Source organism: Centropristis striata, chromosome 17 (genome assembly GCF_030273125.1).
Source record: "Centropristis striata isolate RG_2023a ecotype Rhode Island chromosome 17, C.striata_1.0, whole genome shotgun sequence".
NCBI classification, from domain to species: domain Eukaryota; kingdom Metazoa; phylum Chordata; class Actinopteri; order Perciformes; family Serranidae; genus Centropristis; species Centropristis striata.
In genome coordinates, this window is record NC_081533.1 from 4314593 (window position 1) to 4333861 (window position 19269).

Genomic DNA, 19269 nt, shown 5'->3' on the forward strand with positions numbered 1-19269 from the left:
ATAGCGGTGCAGCAGCCTTTTAAGCTCGCAGTTTAATCATCACAACGTGCAAACACAATAATAAGTTGTGCTCTTTTGTGTTGCACGTTGGAGAGAAACTCCACAGTGCAGATGTCATGAGGGAGAAGTGTGATTTTGCTGGAGATAAAGTGGGATTTCCTATATGAACATGACAGGAATTGCTTTGTCTTTAGTGTTAATGAGCTCTCTCGGCTCCGGACCCGCCGCCATGAAATGCCGAGCCAGACAGATAAATTAGTGTCGAGCTTCCCGTCGAGGACCTTAACCCCCTCACGACCCCTGGCAGCGGCCACAGCGGTGGTCGGGGTCCAGAGAGCGGGAAAGAGGGGTCGTTCCAGCCCGACGCACCGTCCCGCGGCCTCCGGATCACCGAGCCCTGCGTGCGTAATGCCGCCGCCCCCGGCGCGACTTCGGCGGCTGCGCGCTGCTACGAATACGGGCTGGGAGTGAAGAGGAGGTGGTGGAGGAGGAGGAGGAGGAGGAGGGGGGCTGTTTCTGCTGCTGCTGCTGCTGCTGCTGGGAGCACTCACCAACAAAGGCAGGCAGACAATAAAAAGCCAACAAAATGCAGCCGATCAAACAGGCTGGCTGGTTGGCTGCTTGAGACCGCAGCACATCTTTGGTTCTGCTTTAACGCTTTGCTGCTTCTGTGTCTTTTGAAGCTGCTGCTGCTGCTATTTCCCTCTCTTTCTATTCCCCAGCCAGGTCAGGTTGCAGGTTAAATTGCTCTCCCTGTGGTTGTGATATTGCACAGATACCATGGGGGAATAACTGGCCCTGATATTTTCACGTCATTCTCAGCGAGAGCGGAGACTCAGTCATGTATTTTAGATGCTCTGTTATATAAGACAGAGTCTCTTAGAGCAGTGGTTCCCAACCTTTTTCTTGAGGGACCCACATGTTTACCATTGTAAACTTTGGCGACCCCCCATTGTTTCTATGAAGCCGAACTCAATGTAACTTTCATGGTACCCTCTCTTTTTCTTTTTGAGATATTCAGCATTTTCGTCTCCCTGACGCTTCACCATTTTTCCATTAGCTCTCTGTTACTGTTGCTAGGTGAGGTTACCGCCAGGTGAGGTTACTGCCAGTTGAGGTTACCACTAGGTGAGGTTATTGCTAGGTGAGGTTACCACTAGGTGAGGTTATTGCTAGGTGAGGTTACCACTAGGTGAGGTTATTGCTAGGTGAGGTTATTGCTAGGTGAGGTTACCGCCAGGTGCGGTTACAGCTAGGTGAGGTTACCGCTAGGCGAGGTTACCGCTAGGTGAGGTTACCTGTGTATACTGCAGGAGGGATGTTACACATGTCCTTATTCTCGCGGTATAGCCTTTAGTTTTAAACTTTTCTATAGTGATTTTTCTATTTAAATAAACGAATAAACGTTTAATGTAGCCCTTATTTAGTTGTTTTTGTCCCACTAATGAATTAAATGCTGACTCATCTATATTTAACACATTAGATTTATTACATCCCTTAAAATCCCCCTGTTGGGAATCACTGTCTTAGAGTGTGTGGAGGTTTTAAACTACTTGTATTAAATGAAAAGTTAACAGCTTTTACACATCAGGACTTACGGATGCTTATTTTCAGAGGTGGTGGTCACACTTTTGTATGGCCAATAAACCAATTATCCCCATGCTATGGAGCCACCAACACCAGCTGTCAAATCTACTTTCAGCCCTCTGACAAAGTATCTAATTTAGCATGTGTCACAATTCAGTCGGGGGTCAGAGGTCGGAGGAGCCACCACGGTGGCTGTCATGCAGCTTTTGTTGTGTGTAATTATGTTCAGTGGGGATTAGCCGAAGCGTTTGAGAAGATTATTGCTCATCTGATTCTAATAGCTGTCTCTCTTTCACGCTTTCTTTAACGCCCGTCCCGCCTCCAGACGAGGAGGCAGAGGTATCAGACCGAGAGGTCCCGCTCAGGAAGAAAGGCCGGCCCAAGAAGAAGAAGGACACAAAGAAGAAAGACAAAGAGGGGAAACCTGTCAAAGCAAAAAAGCGCAAGAAGATTGTAAGTTTGTCACACTTTGGACTTTGTTTTTCCACACTCTGGCCCTCATTTATGCTGCGTTCATCAGTGTGAGAATGAATTCCCAATGGTGGCAGGTGGCGCCGTTTAGGGTAGCCTCTGCCACCAGTATGAATGTGTGGGTGAATGAGCGCCGTCTGTAGTGTCAATCGCTTTGAGTGGTCGCAAAGTGACTAGAAAAGCGCTATATAAGTGCAGGTCCATTTACCATTTATCAAACGAGCGTAGAAACGAGTGCAGAATCTGATCTCTCCAATCACAGTGTAAAAATGATCGGCTGTTGATGTGGCGTCTCGAAACAAGCGTCATTTAAATACCACGCCCTAATATATATAAATAATAATATATAATATAATAATTATATATATATATATATATATATATATATATATATATATATATATATATATACCTGATTCAGAAGGCTCACCTCGATAGTTTACGACACTGAAGGGTGCAATACAGCCAAAAAGAGGATTTTTTCCCCTTTTATGTTTTTTAACTCTATTGAGTCTTAAAGGGCTATTTTGCCCATTTTTGATTCCTTTTCATGTCTTTTCGTGTCTTTGTAAGTCATTTTGTGTCTTTTTTGGTCATTTGTGTCTTTTTGTGACTGTTGTTGTGTCTTTTTTAGTTATTTTGTGTCTTTTTTTGGCATTTTGTGTCTTCTGTGTTGTTGTTTTTTGTCTTCTCATTTTGTGTCTTTTTTTTAGTCAATTTGTCTCTTTTTTTTGTCATTTTGTGTCTTTCTTAGTCCTTTAGTCCAACATAAAATGTGATTTTGAATCTTTTTGTAACTTTTTAAAACACTATAATGCTCAATAAAAAAAATTGACCGATTCTTTTACGTCAAACCGATCTTATCTAGAGATCTTCTCTGGTTTGAAAGTGCGTCTGCACGTACTTCTGCATGACTGTGTTGTATGTATGTTGTACTATAACGAAACCAAAAACTCAGGACACTTTATTTATGGTTGCAGTTCTTTTGTTAGTTTGTTCTGTAAATTGTTGCTATTTATTTTAATTTCAGTATTTTATTAACTACCTCAGACATTGTGATTTCCTTTATTTGTTAAAGAAAAATACTGCTGTGTTATTGTTTTTTAATAAAATAAGATTCAAACATTGAAGGTGTATGCTGTGAGTTAAAAAAAAAACAGTATCGGCCAAAATCGGAATCGGCAGGTCAGGCTTTTTAAAGATCGGTGATCGGTGATCGGCCAGAAAATTGCAATCGGTGCAAACCCTACTTTCTATCGTATGCTCGTTTGATAAATGCTGAGCCTTGTGTAGAAATGATCATACGCCCACTTTACGCTCACTTTCTGTCGTACGCTCGCTTGATAAATGCCGAGCCTTGCGTAGAAATGAACGTACGCCCACTTTACGCTCACTTTCTGTCGTACGCTCGCTTGATAAATGCTGAGCCTTGTGCAGAAATGATCGTACGCCCACTTTACGCTCACTTTCTGTCGTATGCTCGTTTGATAAATGCCGAGCCTTGCGTAGAAATGATCGTACGCCCACTTTACGACCACTTTCTATCGTATGCTCGTTTCATAAATGAGGGCCACTGTCTTTATTCTTTTCAACGTCTTCTTCCTCCCATCTTCGTCTTCAGGACAGCGATGTAGAGAGAGACTCGGACAGAGAACGAGACTACGGCGAGAACTCAGACAGCGTAGCCAGCGACTATGGATCTGGAGAGAAGAAGAAAAAGAAGAAACATAAAGAAAGGAAGGAGAAGAAGACCAAGAAGAAGAAAAAAGTCGACGGGGACCGAGACAGCAGTCAGGAGGAAACAACAAAGGTAAAGAAAGAGTGGAGAAAAAAAGCTGTTCATGCAAATGATTAATCCATTATCTTTCTGTTCTGACTGGTGGGCTTCTTCTCAGCAGCCGATAGAGCAGAAGACCTCGGCCCAGCTGGCGAGGGAGTGGGGTCTGGAGGATGTTGATCATACCTTCACAGAGGAGGACTACAGGGAGCTCACCAACTACAAAGCCTTCAGCCAGTTCATGAGGTACATTAATCCTCTCTTGTTTTCACATGGTGTTGACTGCTGGCTGGAGCTAAAATGGTCTTGGACTCTTCGCTAATAGTGGCCATGTTCAAATTTAAAAGAAAACTGTCAAATGTGGCACAAGAGTCATGCTCAGAAGAATAAATTGAACTAGAAAATTCTAAAGAAATTTTGAGTCTGCTTGACTCTGGCACGTGGCTCTCACCCATACATTATTAGATTACAAATTTAACTGTTTTCAAAATGGAAAAGAGGAGGAAGTCATGTAAGATAATAAAGCAGGTGTTGGTGTGTGTGTGTTTGTCCGAGTGTGTGTGTCTGTCTGTCTGTCTGTCTGTCTGTCTGTCTGAAAGGAGAGTAAAACTCGTCAGTTAGTGTCTAAAACTCGTCAGTTTGTGTCTAAAACTTGTCAGTTAGTGTCTAAAACTCGTCAGTTAGTGTCTAAAACTAGTCAGTTAGTGTTTAAACCTCGTCAGTTAGTGTCTAAAACTCGTCAGTTTGTGTCTAAAACTTGTAAGTTAGTGTCTAAAACTCGTCAGTTAGTGTCTAAAACTCATCAGTTAGTGTCTAAAACTCGTCAGTTAGTGTTTAAAACTAGTCAGTTAGTGTCTAAAACTCATCAGTTTGTGTCTAAAACTCGTCAGTGTCTACAACTCGTCAGTTTATGTCTAAAACTCGTCAGTTAGTGTCTAAAACTCGTCAGTCAGTGTCTAAAACTCGTAAGTTTATGTCTAAAACTCGTCAGTTAGTTTCTAAAACTCGTCAGTTTATGTCTAAAACTCGTCAGTTAGTGTCTAAAACTTGTCAGTCAGTGTCTAAAAATCGTCAGTTAGTGTCTAAAACTCGTCAGTTAGTGTCTAAAACTCGTCAGTTAGTGTCTAAAACTAGTCGGTTAGTGTCTAAAACTCGTCAGTTTGTGTCTAAAACTCGTCAGTTAGTGTCTAAAACTTGTCAGTTAGTGTCTAAATCTAGTCAGTTTGTGTCTAAAACTTGTAAGTTAGTGTCTAAAACTCGTCAGTTAGTGTCTAAAACTCATCAGTTAGTGTCTAAAACTCGTCAGTTAGTGTTTAAAACTAGTCAGTTAGTGTCTAAAACTCATCAGTTTGTGTCTAAAACTCGTCAGTGTCTACAACTCGTCAGTTTATGTCTAAAACTCGTCAGTTAGTGTCTAAAACTCGTCAGTCAGTGTCTAAAACTCGTAAGTTTATGTCTAAAACTCGTCAGTTAGTTTCTAAAACTCGTCAGTTTATGTCTAAAACTCGTCAGTTAGTGTCTAAAACTCGTCAGTCAGTGTCTAAAACTCGTCAGTTAGTGTCTAAAACTCGTCAGTGTCTAAAACTCGTCAGTTAGTGTCTAAAACTCGTCAGTTAGTGTCTAAAACTAGTCGGTTAGTGTCTAAAACTCGTCAGTTTGTGTCTAAAACTTGTCAGTTAGTGTCTAAAACTTGTCAGTTAGTGTCTAAAACTAGTCAGTTTGTGTCTAAAACTCGTCAGTTAGTGTCTAAAACTAGTCAGTTTGTGTCTAAAACTAGTCAGTTTGTGTCTAAAACTGATCAGTTGTGGGGTTTTTTGTTGCACCAATCAGAGCGAAAAAAAGCAAAACGTTCTCCTCAAACAGAAAGCATTTTTGGCTAAACCGTAGCTCCTATCATTGATCTGATTTCACTTTGAGCATCCTGAGTTCTTCCTGAACGTCTACATATGTGTTTTGTGAAGAAAAATGAAGAAATTGTTTTTTTAGAGCAATCAGAAGAACCTCTGCTTTCCTCCAGAAAGGTTCCCGCCTTTTTAATGTATACAAGTACCTCGTACAACGTATGAAGGAGGTGGATGCACCCCCAGTTTGGAGAAGCAGGCAGGAGAACTGACGTGCAAGCTGAGCAATGTACTGCTGCGTATGGGGGCAGCACCTAAAAATAGGCTCACCTAAAATAAATCAATATCAATTTAACTGTGTGCTATGTTTAGAACATTTTCACCACTTTGACAGCCCTGTGTAATTTTACGCCAGGGCAACTAAAGACGTGATCTAACCTTTCTCAAAAGCCACCAGACTCCATTGACAAAAACAGTCATTTTACCTGACAGAACATTTTATTTACTCTCTTTGTGTTGTTGTGTGACTTCAGTGTTTTAAAGGGTTAGTGTGGATTCTCCAGAGTCACACTATAGCCACCAGAGTGGCCACTGGAAAGTCTCAGGCCACGCCCTCTCAAATGTCCGCTCACTCTGCGTGTCTCCATTATAAAAAAAGGCCCCAGAGGGATTTACGAGACTCCAGAGGTGACGTATGGTTTTCCATTGTCGCTTAATCGCTCAGCAACAGTTTAGATCGTCACATACTTGACGGATTAAACACGGGAGACGCAACTGTGGCTGCCGTCGCTAACTGTGCACAACGTCAGCAGCAGCAGCTGATCATAAACAAACCAGCATGGATAATTATGCACAGTGTCTCCGCTGATCATAAACAAACAAGCATGGATAATTATGCACGGCGTCTCCGCTGTCATAAACAAACGGACATGCTAACTGTACACACTACACAGTGTACAAGTGTCCCACGTTTTTTTGTTGACCACGAGAGAGCCCTGCACAAAAATTCCTATGTGTTTGGACTGTGGTCTGTTCACTGATGGAAAATAAAAACCTTGAACCTTGAATAACGCAAAAAATACTCCCTGGTAGACCAGCAAATCCTGTGTTCTGCAAGGTTAAAATTATTGTTTTTGTCAATGGAGTCTGGTGGCTTTGAAGAGAGCATAAACGGTCCAGTTCCCTGTCAGAAAGGACTTTCTGGTGGCAAGAAAAATTAGTAAAAGTATTCTTAACATAGCGTACACTTCCACTGATATTGAATTAGGATTTTTAGGCTGCTAACCAATTTTCTGCTGCCCCTGTCAACAGCAATATACTTAGTTTAGCTTCCTGCACCACTACTACGGTGTGCTTCTCCAAACTGGGGACGTGCTGACCGCCATTTACTGTCGTACACTGACTATGGATAAGTACCTCATACAACCCCACTTCAAAAAAGAAAAAAAATCCAGACTACTCCTTTAAAGTAGCAGGCTGTAGTGTTCGAATGTCCCGTATTATCTGGCTTTCACACTAATTTGGTTGTTAAGTTTGCTATTGCTCAGAGCGGGATTAAGCCGTGAGTTGCTGAGCGGAGACAAGTGTGGCTTGCAGGAAGGATTTTAGGAATTAAAGGAAAGTTTTGCTGCAATTTGGATGTTGAGTCTGTGATCTCTATAGTCCTGCAGAAATACATAACGTCCTTGCAGTATTGTTACTGACAGAGAAAACTGTGCTCTGCTGCTGAATCCTACAGCTCCTCTATGCTTGTTTATGTTCCTCAACTGTATTGAAAGCATGTTTTCTTGCTACAGTACGTATATACACATACACAGGTATTGTTAGAGTACACAAAAACTGGTTATCTCTTCTTGTCACAACCTCCCTCTGCCCTGGCAGCAGCGTTCGGCAGAATAGTGAAGGAACCAGCAGCATATTAAGACAGATTCAGGTGGCGTGGGCTGAAAACAACCTGCCTCTGTCTTCCTGCAGCAGCTGTGTCTTTATCAGCTGCTAGTTGTTCTGTCAGTGTGTCAGAGGAACCTGAGCCTCGGCCTCTGTGTCTGACTCATGCTGTACCTCTGATAGCATGAAGTAATCCATAATGCCCACTGCTTGGATATATTGAGAAGCTTTTTTTGCTCTTTCAGCTCCACTGAGCTGTAGTGGAAACTTAAAAACAAACAGTTCCTGTGACTAGTGCATGTAAATACTAGAATGAAAAGGCTGCAAAGGCTGATGGTGCGTTTAAGTGCTCCTCAGACGTTGTTCGTCCCACTTCATGAGCTTTAACCCTTAATAGGGCACTCATTGAAATACTTGAAAGTTCCAAATTTCAACCCTAGAGAATATTGGAGGATATTACAGCCAGAATGTGTAAAAAAAAACAAAAAACATACGGACCCGGGGGAGGGGGGTCATATTTTGAGAAAGTTGATGAGATAAAAGTGGCAAATCTACGAGAAAAAAATGTGCAGATTTATGAGATTTAAAGTGGTGAATCTGCGAGAAAAAAAGCTGCTTTTTCCCGCCACTTTTTTTTCGGAAATCTGCAACGTTTTTCGCACAGATTTGCCACTTTAAATCTCTTAAATCTGCAACTTTTTTTTCTTGTAGATTTGCCACTTCAATCTAGTAAATTTGCTACTTTTTCCCCCGAAACATTACCATACTTGGCCCTAATACGCCGTCATCGTCAAGTTCTCCTGGTACAAGTCATTGAAGAATAACTGTTTCTTGCAGATTTTTTTTCTAAATTTTTCATTTTTACATTGTAGATAAAGGGTTAAGTCGTAATGTGGAAACAACAAAAAATATAGTGTATAGAGTGTTCAAACCACATAATGATAGCTGTTTGCAGTATTTGTGAGGCAACTAAGAGCAAAGGAAATGGATCAGGTGAACCAACATTTTTGCAAACTTTCAGATTTTTTCCCTGACTTTAGGTGCCGTTTTTTCACAATCATTTTCCAGACTTTTCCCAAGTATTCAGACATTTTTGTAGTTTTAGTATTCAGTAGTTTTCTGTAATCCTGCTGACAAACTCAGAACAGGGATTTTTAGAGGGGGGAAATCCATCAATAACTGATATGGTGGCTGATATAGTAATATAGTAGTAGTATAGTAAAGTAATTGAGCTGGAATGAAAATACACCTTTTTTATGTAGATTGTGCACCAATTTCCCCAATGTACCCAGAGATCTATTGTACTTTCTACCAATATTTTTGCGAACTTTCTGAACTTTTTCTCCGTGACTTTAGGTGGCGTTCACATTCATTTTTCAGACTTTTCCCAAGTATTCAGACACCACATCAAGTGAAAATTAATTTCCAAACGTTATTGGATTCTTCCTTGGCCCATGCTGCACCCTCCCAGCAAGTTTTATGAAAATTGATCAAGTAGTTTTTCCATAATCCTGCTGACAAACAGACTAGAGATATGAGATTTGTTGAGGAGGAAAATTCACTGATATGGAGGCAGATATAGTACATTTTTTGAGCTGGAATGAAAATAGACCTTTTTTATGTAGATTGTGCACCAATTTTTTCACCACTCAAATGTACCCAGAGAGCTACTTTCTCAAACGTGATCCGTGATCACATACGCCACGGATTAAACACGGGAGACGCAACTGTGGCCGCCGTCGCTGATCATAAACAAACCAGCATGGCTAATTATGCACAGTGTCTCCGCTGATCATAAACATAGTGATCGTGAATTAACCAGCATCACTAACTGTGCACAGAGTGTCTGGTGCTTGTTGTAAACAAACAGAGATCGCTAAGTGAACACCTCCTGCAGCAGCAGCACATACACACTGTACTGATACAGAACTGTTAGCCTGTTAGCACTGTGCTACTGTGCACCTCGTTCCGTGATGCCGGTCTGTACTATGAGAGGGCAGAAAAACACTTTGGCTTCACAGGATCACTATGAACGGCCTTAGGAGAAGATCTGGCACAGATTTTTCGAGCAATATAGCGGATTTGCAGGACCACACGATGATAGGGGCTTATGTTTATTGTCGCTTGTGACTACTCGCTACTTTGCCGGCTTTTACAAATGGCGTTGAGTACTACGTCACATCCTGCTTAGCGTTCTATCCAATCAGCAACCAGGCTTTCTTCAGGGGAGAAAAACAGTCTGGTAAAAAGACCTCTCAGGACGTCTCGTATTCAAATTCGGGGCGTTTCAGTGAGTGAGACTCGCCTCATTCTGGCTATTTGACTGTAATGGAAGAACTTCTACTGTTTTGCTTATTTGTTATTTCTCTTCCCACAACATTTGAAAGCCCACTAACGTCTTGCCCCCCCCTCCAGGCCGATGATCGCCAAGAAGAACCCTAAGATCCCCATGTCGAAGATGATGACCATCCTGGGGGCCAAGTGGAGGGAGTTCAGCTCCAACAACCCCTTCAAGGGCAACGCTGCTGCTGTCGCTGCGGCTGCTGCGGCGGCCGCCATCGCTGTCGCAGAGCAGGTCTCCGCGGCGAACGCCTCGCCAGAGCCTCCGCCGCCGCCGCCACCACCTCCCATCAGAAAGGCCAAGACGAAAGAGGGCAAAGGTCAGTGAGCCGGTGTGATCATAGATTACACACGTTACTGTTAGACAAAATTGTGACATTTCCGTCAAAATCTCTTTATTCTACATGTCTCATTTAAAAAGTCGCCAAAAATCAACCGTTTGTAATAACTAGTTTACACAGAGCTGAGAGGAGAGGACAGGAGAGGCTGTTTACACAGAGCTGAGAGGAGAGGACAGGAGAGGCTGTTTACACAGAGCTGAGAGGAGAGGGCAGGAGAGGCTGTTTACACAGAGCTGATAGTTCTTTTACTTTTGATACTTTAAGTTTATTTTGATGCTGATACTTTTGTACTTTTACTGAAGAAAGGGATCTGAATACTTTTTTCACCACTGCTACTTTATGTTTTTATGTGTTGTCCTGTCTGTCCAGGCCCCGGCTTTAAGAAGCGCAGTAAAAGTCCTCGAGTCCAAGACAAGAAAAAGGCGGTGGCCAAGGCGAAGAAGATGGCCCCCATCCGTATCAAACTATCGCCCATCGGCGCCAAGAGGAAGAAGAGCTGCTCAGTGAGTACAAAGCTTCTGTCGTCTTTCTTCTTCTGTTACCTTTTTTCTCTCCTTGACTTCTTTCATGTTCTCCGTCAGAGCGAGGACATGGACGAGGACGAGTCGGAGCAGGAGGACTCCAGCGTCCACAGCTCGTCCGTTCGCTCCGACAGCTCGGGACGCGTCAAGAAGAACAAGCGAGGACGGCCCGCCAAGAAGAAGAAGAAAAGTGCAAGTAAGACTCCTGTGGTTTCTAGTCTCTTTAACCAGTTAGTATTCAGAGGTCCTGCTGATGAACTCTTAAGGGGCTCAATTTTAGGAGTTAACTAAAGATACTGATTGTTGTCTCACAGCGCTGCAACTTAAGAAAACACATGCAAATACATAAAACACAAGCACACTGAGAAAACATCTTAATCAATTTGACAAGACGAGCGCAGCATTTAGAAAACGCTGCAAAGACCACAACACAACAGAAGTGTTTCTAGGGGACACTTAAAAGTGATGCACACGTCTGGACATGCTTGATATTATCACGTTATTTCAAGACAATGATAATTTCACATTATAACGATCGATAGCATGCTTACGTTAGCCGGCAATCCATAGCGTGCTAGTGTTAGTGGCTGATCATAGCATGCTAACGTTAGCCGGCAATCGATAGCATGCTATGATCGTTAGCGGGCTAGCAAGACCAAGACCAACTCGGTGCCGTTGAGAGAGACCAACTAAAACCTGTATCATTCATTTATTAGATATGTTTAACTGCAATGTGATTGATACGGGCTAGCAGGCTAACGCTAGCGGGCTAACGCTATATATCATGTTATAACATATTACAAACAGTTTCTTTTTTCCCTTTTTTTTATTTCCCACATAAAGCACTCGCATGACAAATCACAGAAAAGGGGAAAAAATAAACAAATAGCACAGCACGCAGACAAGGAATACACCAAAAGAAAAGAAAAGAAAAGAAAATTAGGGCCGGGACTCGATTAAAAAAATGAATCTAATTAATTAGAGGCTAATCTTAATTAACGTGTTAAAGTCCCGGCCCTATATAAAATACATTTTTTATTTAGACCAGAACAACTCGACACTCAGTGCTGAGCTTCATCTCAAATTAATATTCAGGTTCTCAGCTTTCAGATGATGTTCACCACTTCTATGTGACATTTTTTGACCTGCTATCTCCCCCTAAACATCCTCTGGCCCACAACCACCAATTCTGAAAAAAAGGCCCCCGAATATGAATAAGAAAAAACACATTTTCAGAGATTTCCTGTGTTTCCCCCTGCAGTCCCGGGGGAAGAGGAAGGGGACGGCTACGAGACGGACCACCAGGACTACTGCGAGGTGTGTCAGCAGGGCGGCGAGATCATCCTGTGTGACACGTGTCCCCGAGCGTACCACCTCGTCTGCCTGGAGCCCGAGCTGGACAAGGCCCCCGAGGGCAAATGGAGCTGCCCGCACTGCGTGAGTACAACAACAACAACAACAACAACAACAACAACAACATCAACACGCCTGTTCTAGAGGTGGGGAAGAAATCGATACAGCATACAGGATCATCTCAATCCATTAGAACATGATGTAAAAGTCCATTTCCAGTAGTTCAAGTCAAACAGACACAACCAAGTATTGAGTCATATAGATGACATACTTTTAGAGGAAACATTTACATATTAATCCATTTAAGGCGGGAAAGCATTACCGCATTTCTACCATTAAAACCTGTTGGGGCGCTGTTGCGTTATTCTACCATTAAAGCCGGGAAAGAGGATACGTCGTTTTGTAGTATTTGTAGTTTTTTCCACCTATTTTCAGTCTCTTGGCCAATGAAATGCATCAGAATACATGTGGGAGTGTCGCAATGCATCATGGGACTTTTCCAGAGCTGAAATCATGGTGAAGACGACTATAGTGGAGGGAGCTCAGATATAACAGCTATAAGCTCTCAAATACTTTTTGAATTTAATTTCTGTCTGCTACAGAGGCTTTTTTTCAGAGGCAGAAAAATCTATTATTTACACTTCTGTTGAATTTACAGAAAAACTTCAGGTTTTAGGGGCTTATTTTAAAATCACCCAGAGGTTTTACAGGCATTTTTTACAGCCGTTTTAGGCCTAAATGGGTTAAAAAAAGGAAACAAAATTACCAAAAAAGGACACAAAATTACCCCCAAAAAAAGACACAAAATTACCAAAAAAGGACACAAAATTACCAAAAAAAGGACACAAAATTACCAAAAAAGGACACAAAATTACCAAAAGAAGACATAAAATTACTAAAAAAAAGACACAGAATTACAAAAAAGACACAAAATTACCAAAAAAAAGACATAGAATCACAAAAAAAACCTTCAGGTTTTAGGGGTTTTATTTTAAAATCGGCCAGAGGCTTTACAGGCGTTTTAGGCCTAAATGGGTTACACATCCTTTTTAAAATTGGTCTTTTATAATATTAAAATTTTTTTTGAGACACTGAATTTTAGGTCTTCATTAAATGTAAGCCATAATCATCATAATAATCATTATAATTAGAAGAAATTTAAAAAAATAAGACATGACACATGACACAGACACATATCATATAACTTTTCTATGATATTCTAATTTATTGAGATGGACCTGTATTATTCTGTCTGCTAGCTAGTGTCAACATAGGAAAGTTTCAAAATAAGGCTGTTATGGGCAATGCACTCAAGACACTGTGTATTTTAGAACCTGGTCTCACAGAAATCCGTGAAATAGCCACGGATTTCGCTTACCTCAAAATCCGTGGAATAGCCACGGAATCGCTCAAATTTCCGTGAAACTGACACGGATTTCGCTACAATGCAAGTTAAAGACAGTTAATAAGTTTTCCTATTGGTTTGTTCCAAGTCACGTGACTTTCAAGGTTCCGGCGGTCAGAACAAAAAACATGGCGGACAGTTCTCTCATTTTTAGTGAAAAAATTAATATTTTGACTTTGTTTCTGCATAAAAATGGATTTTGATCACATTTCTAGCGAGAAATATATGTTTTATTTTCTAAATATTCACTCAGTTAATGTACATAATCACTTTGTGGTGAAGATCTCGCCAGAAAAATATGACTGTCATTAACTTGCATTGTAGCGAAATCCGTGTCAGTTTCATGGACATTTGAGTGATTCCGTGGCTATTCCACGGATTTTGAGTTAAGCGAAATCCGTGGCTTTTTCACGGATTTCTGTGAGACCACGTTGGTATTTTATGCAAAACGAGAGTGAAAGAGTGAAAAACTCAAAATCTGCAGCAGTTTTTCCCCAGTTTTGTTCTACCTTCGTTATTAACACCAGACATGAAATGTTTCATTCTGTGTGTAATGTAATTCATAACTAGCAGTTACAATGTGGAAAACTGTGCGGTCCTGAAGCTTTTTATTTTATCTCAAAATTTTAATATTACAAAAGACCAATTTTAAAAGTATGTTTAATATGTAAATGTTGGCCTCTGAGAAGTATGTCCATCTATATGACTCAATACTTGGTTGGGTCTGTTTGACTTGAACTACTGGAAATGGACTTTTCATCATATTTTAATGTATTGAGATGATCCTGTATATTGTATCGCAAAATACTTAAAATCACAATAATGTCGTATCGTGACTTAAGTATGGGGGTAAAACCGTATCTTGGGTCCAGGGCTGGCTCTGGGCATAGGCGACATAGGCGGTCGCCTAGAGCGCCATCTGCTGGAGGGGCGCTGCCACTTACCCTCGAGGGAGGAAAAAAAAACAATAATAATTTTCGATGCCCATTGTCGCCCTCCCTTCGTGTTCTGTCTTGAAAATAATAAATATTAACAAAATAAAGAAACAGATAAACGATGACATTTAGTCACTTGTGGTGCTGAGGCATGTGACGTGTGGTCATTGCCTTGCCCCCCTTTAGACGGTCAGATCGCTGTCACAGAGTTCAGGACACGTTATGTTTTGATAAATCTTCAAGATGAAACACCGTCAAAGCTCTCCGGTGCTCAGTATCGGAAGAGAAGAAAAGAGGAGGAGGAGAAGTCCCAATCTTTTTTTAAATGCTGTTTTGTGTGAAGACATTTCATTTGTATTAGCTTGCTAGCTAGGTTGAAATAAAGCAACGCTAGCTTAACACAGTTAAGCACATTATTCGCACGGTTTGCACTTCCATTGTCTCTCTTGTCTCTAACTTTGTTAGCGTCTCCAGCTGTGCTTCTTTGAGAATTTACTTGTAAGTTAATAATTATATAGACAGACAGTTGAATTATATAGCCTGGTTGGCACCATGGACAAACAAAAACAGGAGTTCCACCTACAGTTCAACACGAATGGATCTCGCCTAGGGCACCAAATGGGCTAGAGCCGGCCCTGCTTGGGTCCTCTGACACCTCTAGCCTGTTTCTGCCTTTTCTATTTATGATTTTTGTTCAGCTTCACCAGGTAGACAAAGATAAATATCTGAATAATGATGCAGAGTGAAGAAAAACCCCCCCAGTTAAAAGTGGTTTGTTTTTGCTAGATGAATAGAGTCTTTGTGAGTGTAAAGCTGAGGCCAGACAAAGACAGTGAGTTACCTGAAGTGGTGCTGTGGCTGTTCATCTACTCACTCATGTCACAAACACAAAGACAATGCTCATTTCTGGTTACCATGACACACTGAACTGTTTTTATACTGCAACAAGTAAAAAAATGAGTCAGCTCAGTACACACAAAGTGTTCAGTGAAAGTGAATTAAATGTGGATTGCTGAAGTGATTTGTTGGTTTGTGGTTTGTACATGCAGCCAACAAACTCTCACACAGAGAAAGATTTTATTGGATTTATTGCATTTTTACTGGATAGTTTGGACTGTGAAGAAACACTATTTTAAACCATTTAAGGCGGGAAAGCATTACCACATTTCTACCATTAAAACCTGTTCGCCGCTGTTGCGTTATTCTACCATTAAAGCCGGGAAAGAGGATATGTGGTTTTGTAGTATTTGTAGTTTTTTCCACCTATTTTTGGTCTCTTGGCCAATGAAATGCATCAGAATACATGTGGGAGTATCACAATGCATCATGGGACTTTTCCAGAAGTTTGAAATCATCAAATATTCACTGAAAATCTGTTTACACAGAGCTGAGAGGAGAGGACAGGAGAGGCTGTTTACACAGAGCAGAGAGGAGAGGACAGGAGAGGCTGTTTACACAGACCTGAGAGGAGAGGACAGGAGAGGCTGTTTACACAGAGCAGAGAGGAGAGGACAGGAGAGGCTGTTTACACAGAGCAGAGAGGAGAGGACAGGAGAGGCTGTTTACACAGAGCTGAGAGGAGAGGACAGGAGAGGCTGTTTACACAGAGCTGAGAGGAGAGGACAGGAGAGGCTGTTTACACAGAGCTGAGAGGAGAGGACAGGAGAGACTGTTTACACAGAGCTGAGAGGAGAGGACAGGAGAGGTTGTTTACACAGAGCTGAGAGGAGAGGACAGGAGAGACTGTTTACACAGAGCAGAGAGGAGAGGACAGGAGAGGCTGTTTACACAGAGCAGAGAGGAGAGGACAGGAGAGGCTGTTTACACAGAGCAGAGAGGAGAGGACAGGAGAGGCTGTTTACACAGAGCTGAGAGGAGAGGACAGGAGAGACTGTTTACACAGAGCTGAGAGGAGAGGACAGGAGAGGCTGTTTACACAGAGCAGAGAGGAGAGGACAGGAGAGGCTGTTTACACAGAGCTGAGAGGAGAGGACAGGAGAGGCTGTTTACACAGAGCAGAGAGGAGAGGACAGGAGAGGCTGTTTACACAGAGCTGAGAGGACAGGAGAGACTGTTTACACAGAGCTGAGAGGAGAGGACAGGAGAGAATGTAAAAATGTAAATAGTTCAACATGTATAATACGTGGAGAATCCATTTATTTTCCAGTTTTCATGACGAAGTGTTAGTCATAATCACTTTCATAACATTTTTATAGTCTGTTGATGCATATTATAGCATAATCTGTCCAAAAATTACAGAAAAACACTAGGACATATTAGGACATAGGATGTCCAAATATTGAAATATACCATGACTCCAAAAATGACTAAAAGGTAACAAACTAAATGTAAATAGTTCAACATGTATAACACGTGGAAAATCCATTTATTTTCCAGTATTCATGATGAAGTGTCATAAACACTTTCATAAAAAAATCAAAGTTGACCACATGGAGTTTGTCCACACAAACTGCATTTTAGGTCCAGAAATGACAGAAAATGTCCAAAAATTGGAAAAAAAATAAAGAAAACAACATACTACTGTATGTAAAAAGTGGCATTTTTATAGTCTGTTGATACATATTATAGCATAATATGTCCAAAAATTACAGAAAAACTATATTATAGGATGTCAAAATATTGAAAAATACCATGACTCCAAAAATGACTAAAATGTAACAAACAGTAAATAGTAAATAGTTCAACATGTATAACACGTGGAGAATCCATTTATTTTCCAGTGTTCATGACGAAGTCGACCACATGGAGTTTGTCCACACAAACTGCATTTTAGGTCCAAAAATTACAGAAAATGTCCAAAAATTGTAAAAAAGAAAGAAAACACCATACTACTGTATGTCAATTTTTTTAATTTATTTTTTTAAAGTGGCATTTTTATAGTCACCATGACTCCAAAAATGACTAAAAGGTAAGAAAGTAAATGTAAATAGTTCAACATGTATAACACGTGGAGAATTCATTTATTTTCCAGTTTTCATGACGAAGTGTTAGTCATAATCACTTACCTATTTCATTTCAGATAAAATTGAAAAAATGATGAATTAAATACAAATGTATTATTATTATTATTATTTTTATTATTATTATAAAAATATAAAAAATTATAAAAAATAATAATTTATTAAATAAAAGTAAAACACCAAATTATGGGATGTCGAAAAATTGAAAAAAGCCATATGTCCAAAAATGACAGAAAAAGACAATTTTTTTTTTTTCGAAAAATGTAAAAAAAAAAATCATACTTTAAAATGCCCCAAATGCTAAAAATCTGATTATTATTATTATTATTATTATTATTATTATTATTATTATCATTTATTAATACATTTTTGTAAGCAGCATTTTAATTTCATTTTTTTTACATAAGTGAACTCTTTCCTCCTCAGGAGAAGGAGGGGATCCAGTGGGAGGCGAAGGACGAGGACTTTGAGGACTTTGAGGAGGACAGCGAGGACAGAGTGATGTCGGAGGTGAGCGCCGGCGCCCCCGTCGGGGCGGAGGAGGAGGACGACGACCACATGGAGTTCTGTCGGGTGTGTAAAGACGGAGGAGAGCTGCTGTGCTGCGACACCTGCACCTCCTCCTACCACATCCACTGCCTCAACCCGCCGCTGCCCGAGATCCCCAACGGAGAGTGGCTGTGTCCCCGCTGCACGGTGAGTCCTCGCTCCACGCTTTATACTGCATGTTCAGATAGGGCGGGGCGACACGCACCAAAAGTCATATACCGATATATTTAGGCTGAATGTCGATAAACGATTTGTATCCTGATATTTTTATCTCAGAGTGAGAGCAAATGTTCACCCTCTGGAGCCTCTAGAGTGAGGTTTCCCAGAAATTAGAAATGATTACAACCATATGTGCGTACATGCTGTAACGAGAGCTGGTGTAGGCTGAGGGGCTACCAGTTAGCCTTAGCAGAAGCTCCGGATAGCAGGTTAGCTTGAAGACGACAGACACAGAAGTGGGGATTTCTTCAAAGCGGCGGCTTTATTATACACAGTGTAAACATAGACCATATGAAGCCAGGTCTCCATGGCGCTACGCTACGTGCACTAACCAAACAAGAAATACAGTGTATACAGATCAACCATCACCAACTCGTTACCATAGTTTTTTTGAGTTCTCTTCGGAGGGAAGTCCACAGAGCAAGAAGGATGGTGAAAGAACAAGGCGGCTCTGTATAACCACCCTAACAGGGAAGAGGTGTCGCCCCCTTGTGGCGCTATACTGTACTACAGTACACATCTATACTGACTGTTACAACGCATATGCACCTGCACAGAAATGCTTTCAACAAAATACACCAAGTTAACTTATTACCTTGTCGAAAACACTTTGACACTGCTTTTTTCAAGTTAATAAATTGCTGGTTTGTTGCATAACATACTATTTATTGTTTTTTTTTGGTTTGAATATATGTTGTGTTTAAAATAAATGGAAAAGTGAGATAATGATTGGAGTTTTTACTATTTTTTACTGCTACATTTGACTTGTTCCACATTAACAGTCTTATAACATGTATTCTTACCAGTAGCAGCTCAAAACCAGATAATGCACTGCATTTTATAGAGCGATAAAGTTCATATTGAGCAGAATTAACTTCAGAGTTTTGGTCCGGCCCTCCGCAACCTTTACAGTATTTCATGTGGCCCCTTGGGAAAAAGAATTGCCCACACCTGCTCTAGAGTCCATGAAGCACCGGCACATTACTTCTTCATGACGTGAAAACATAAAAATGAAGCTACGTTGAGTCTTGACATCAGCTTCCCTCTAAAGTTTTGGCTTGA

At 41.0% G+C, this 19269-nt stretch overlaps 1 protein-coding gene across 1 annotated transcript in view; it reads left to right on the forward strand.

Annotated features, from left to right (window-relative positions):
* Positions 1-19269, forward strand: part of chd3 (chromodomain helicase DNA binding protein 3) — a 96336-nt gene that overhangs the window by 1914 nt on the left and 75153 nt on the right. Inside the window, 8 exon segments of the mRNA XM_059354770.1 lie at positions 1913-2040; positions 3680-3868; positions 3957-4081; positions 9979-10223; positions 10614-10747; positions 10826-10961; positions 12027-12202; positions 17866-18135. Coding sequence (XP_059210753.1) covers positions 1913-2040; positions 3680-3868; positions 3957-4081; positions 9979-10223; positions 10614-10747; positions 10826-10961; positions 12027-12202; positions 17866-18135 — 1403 coding nt within the window.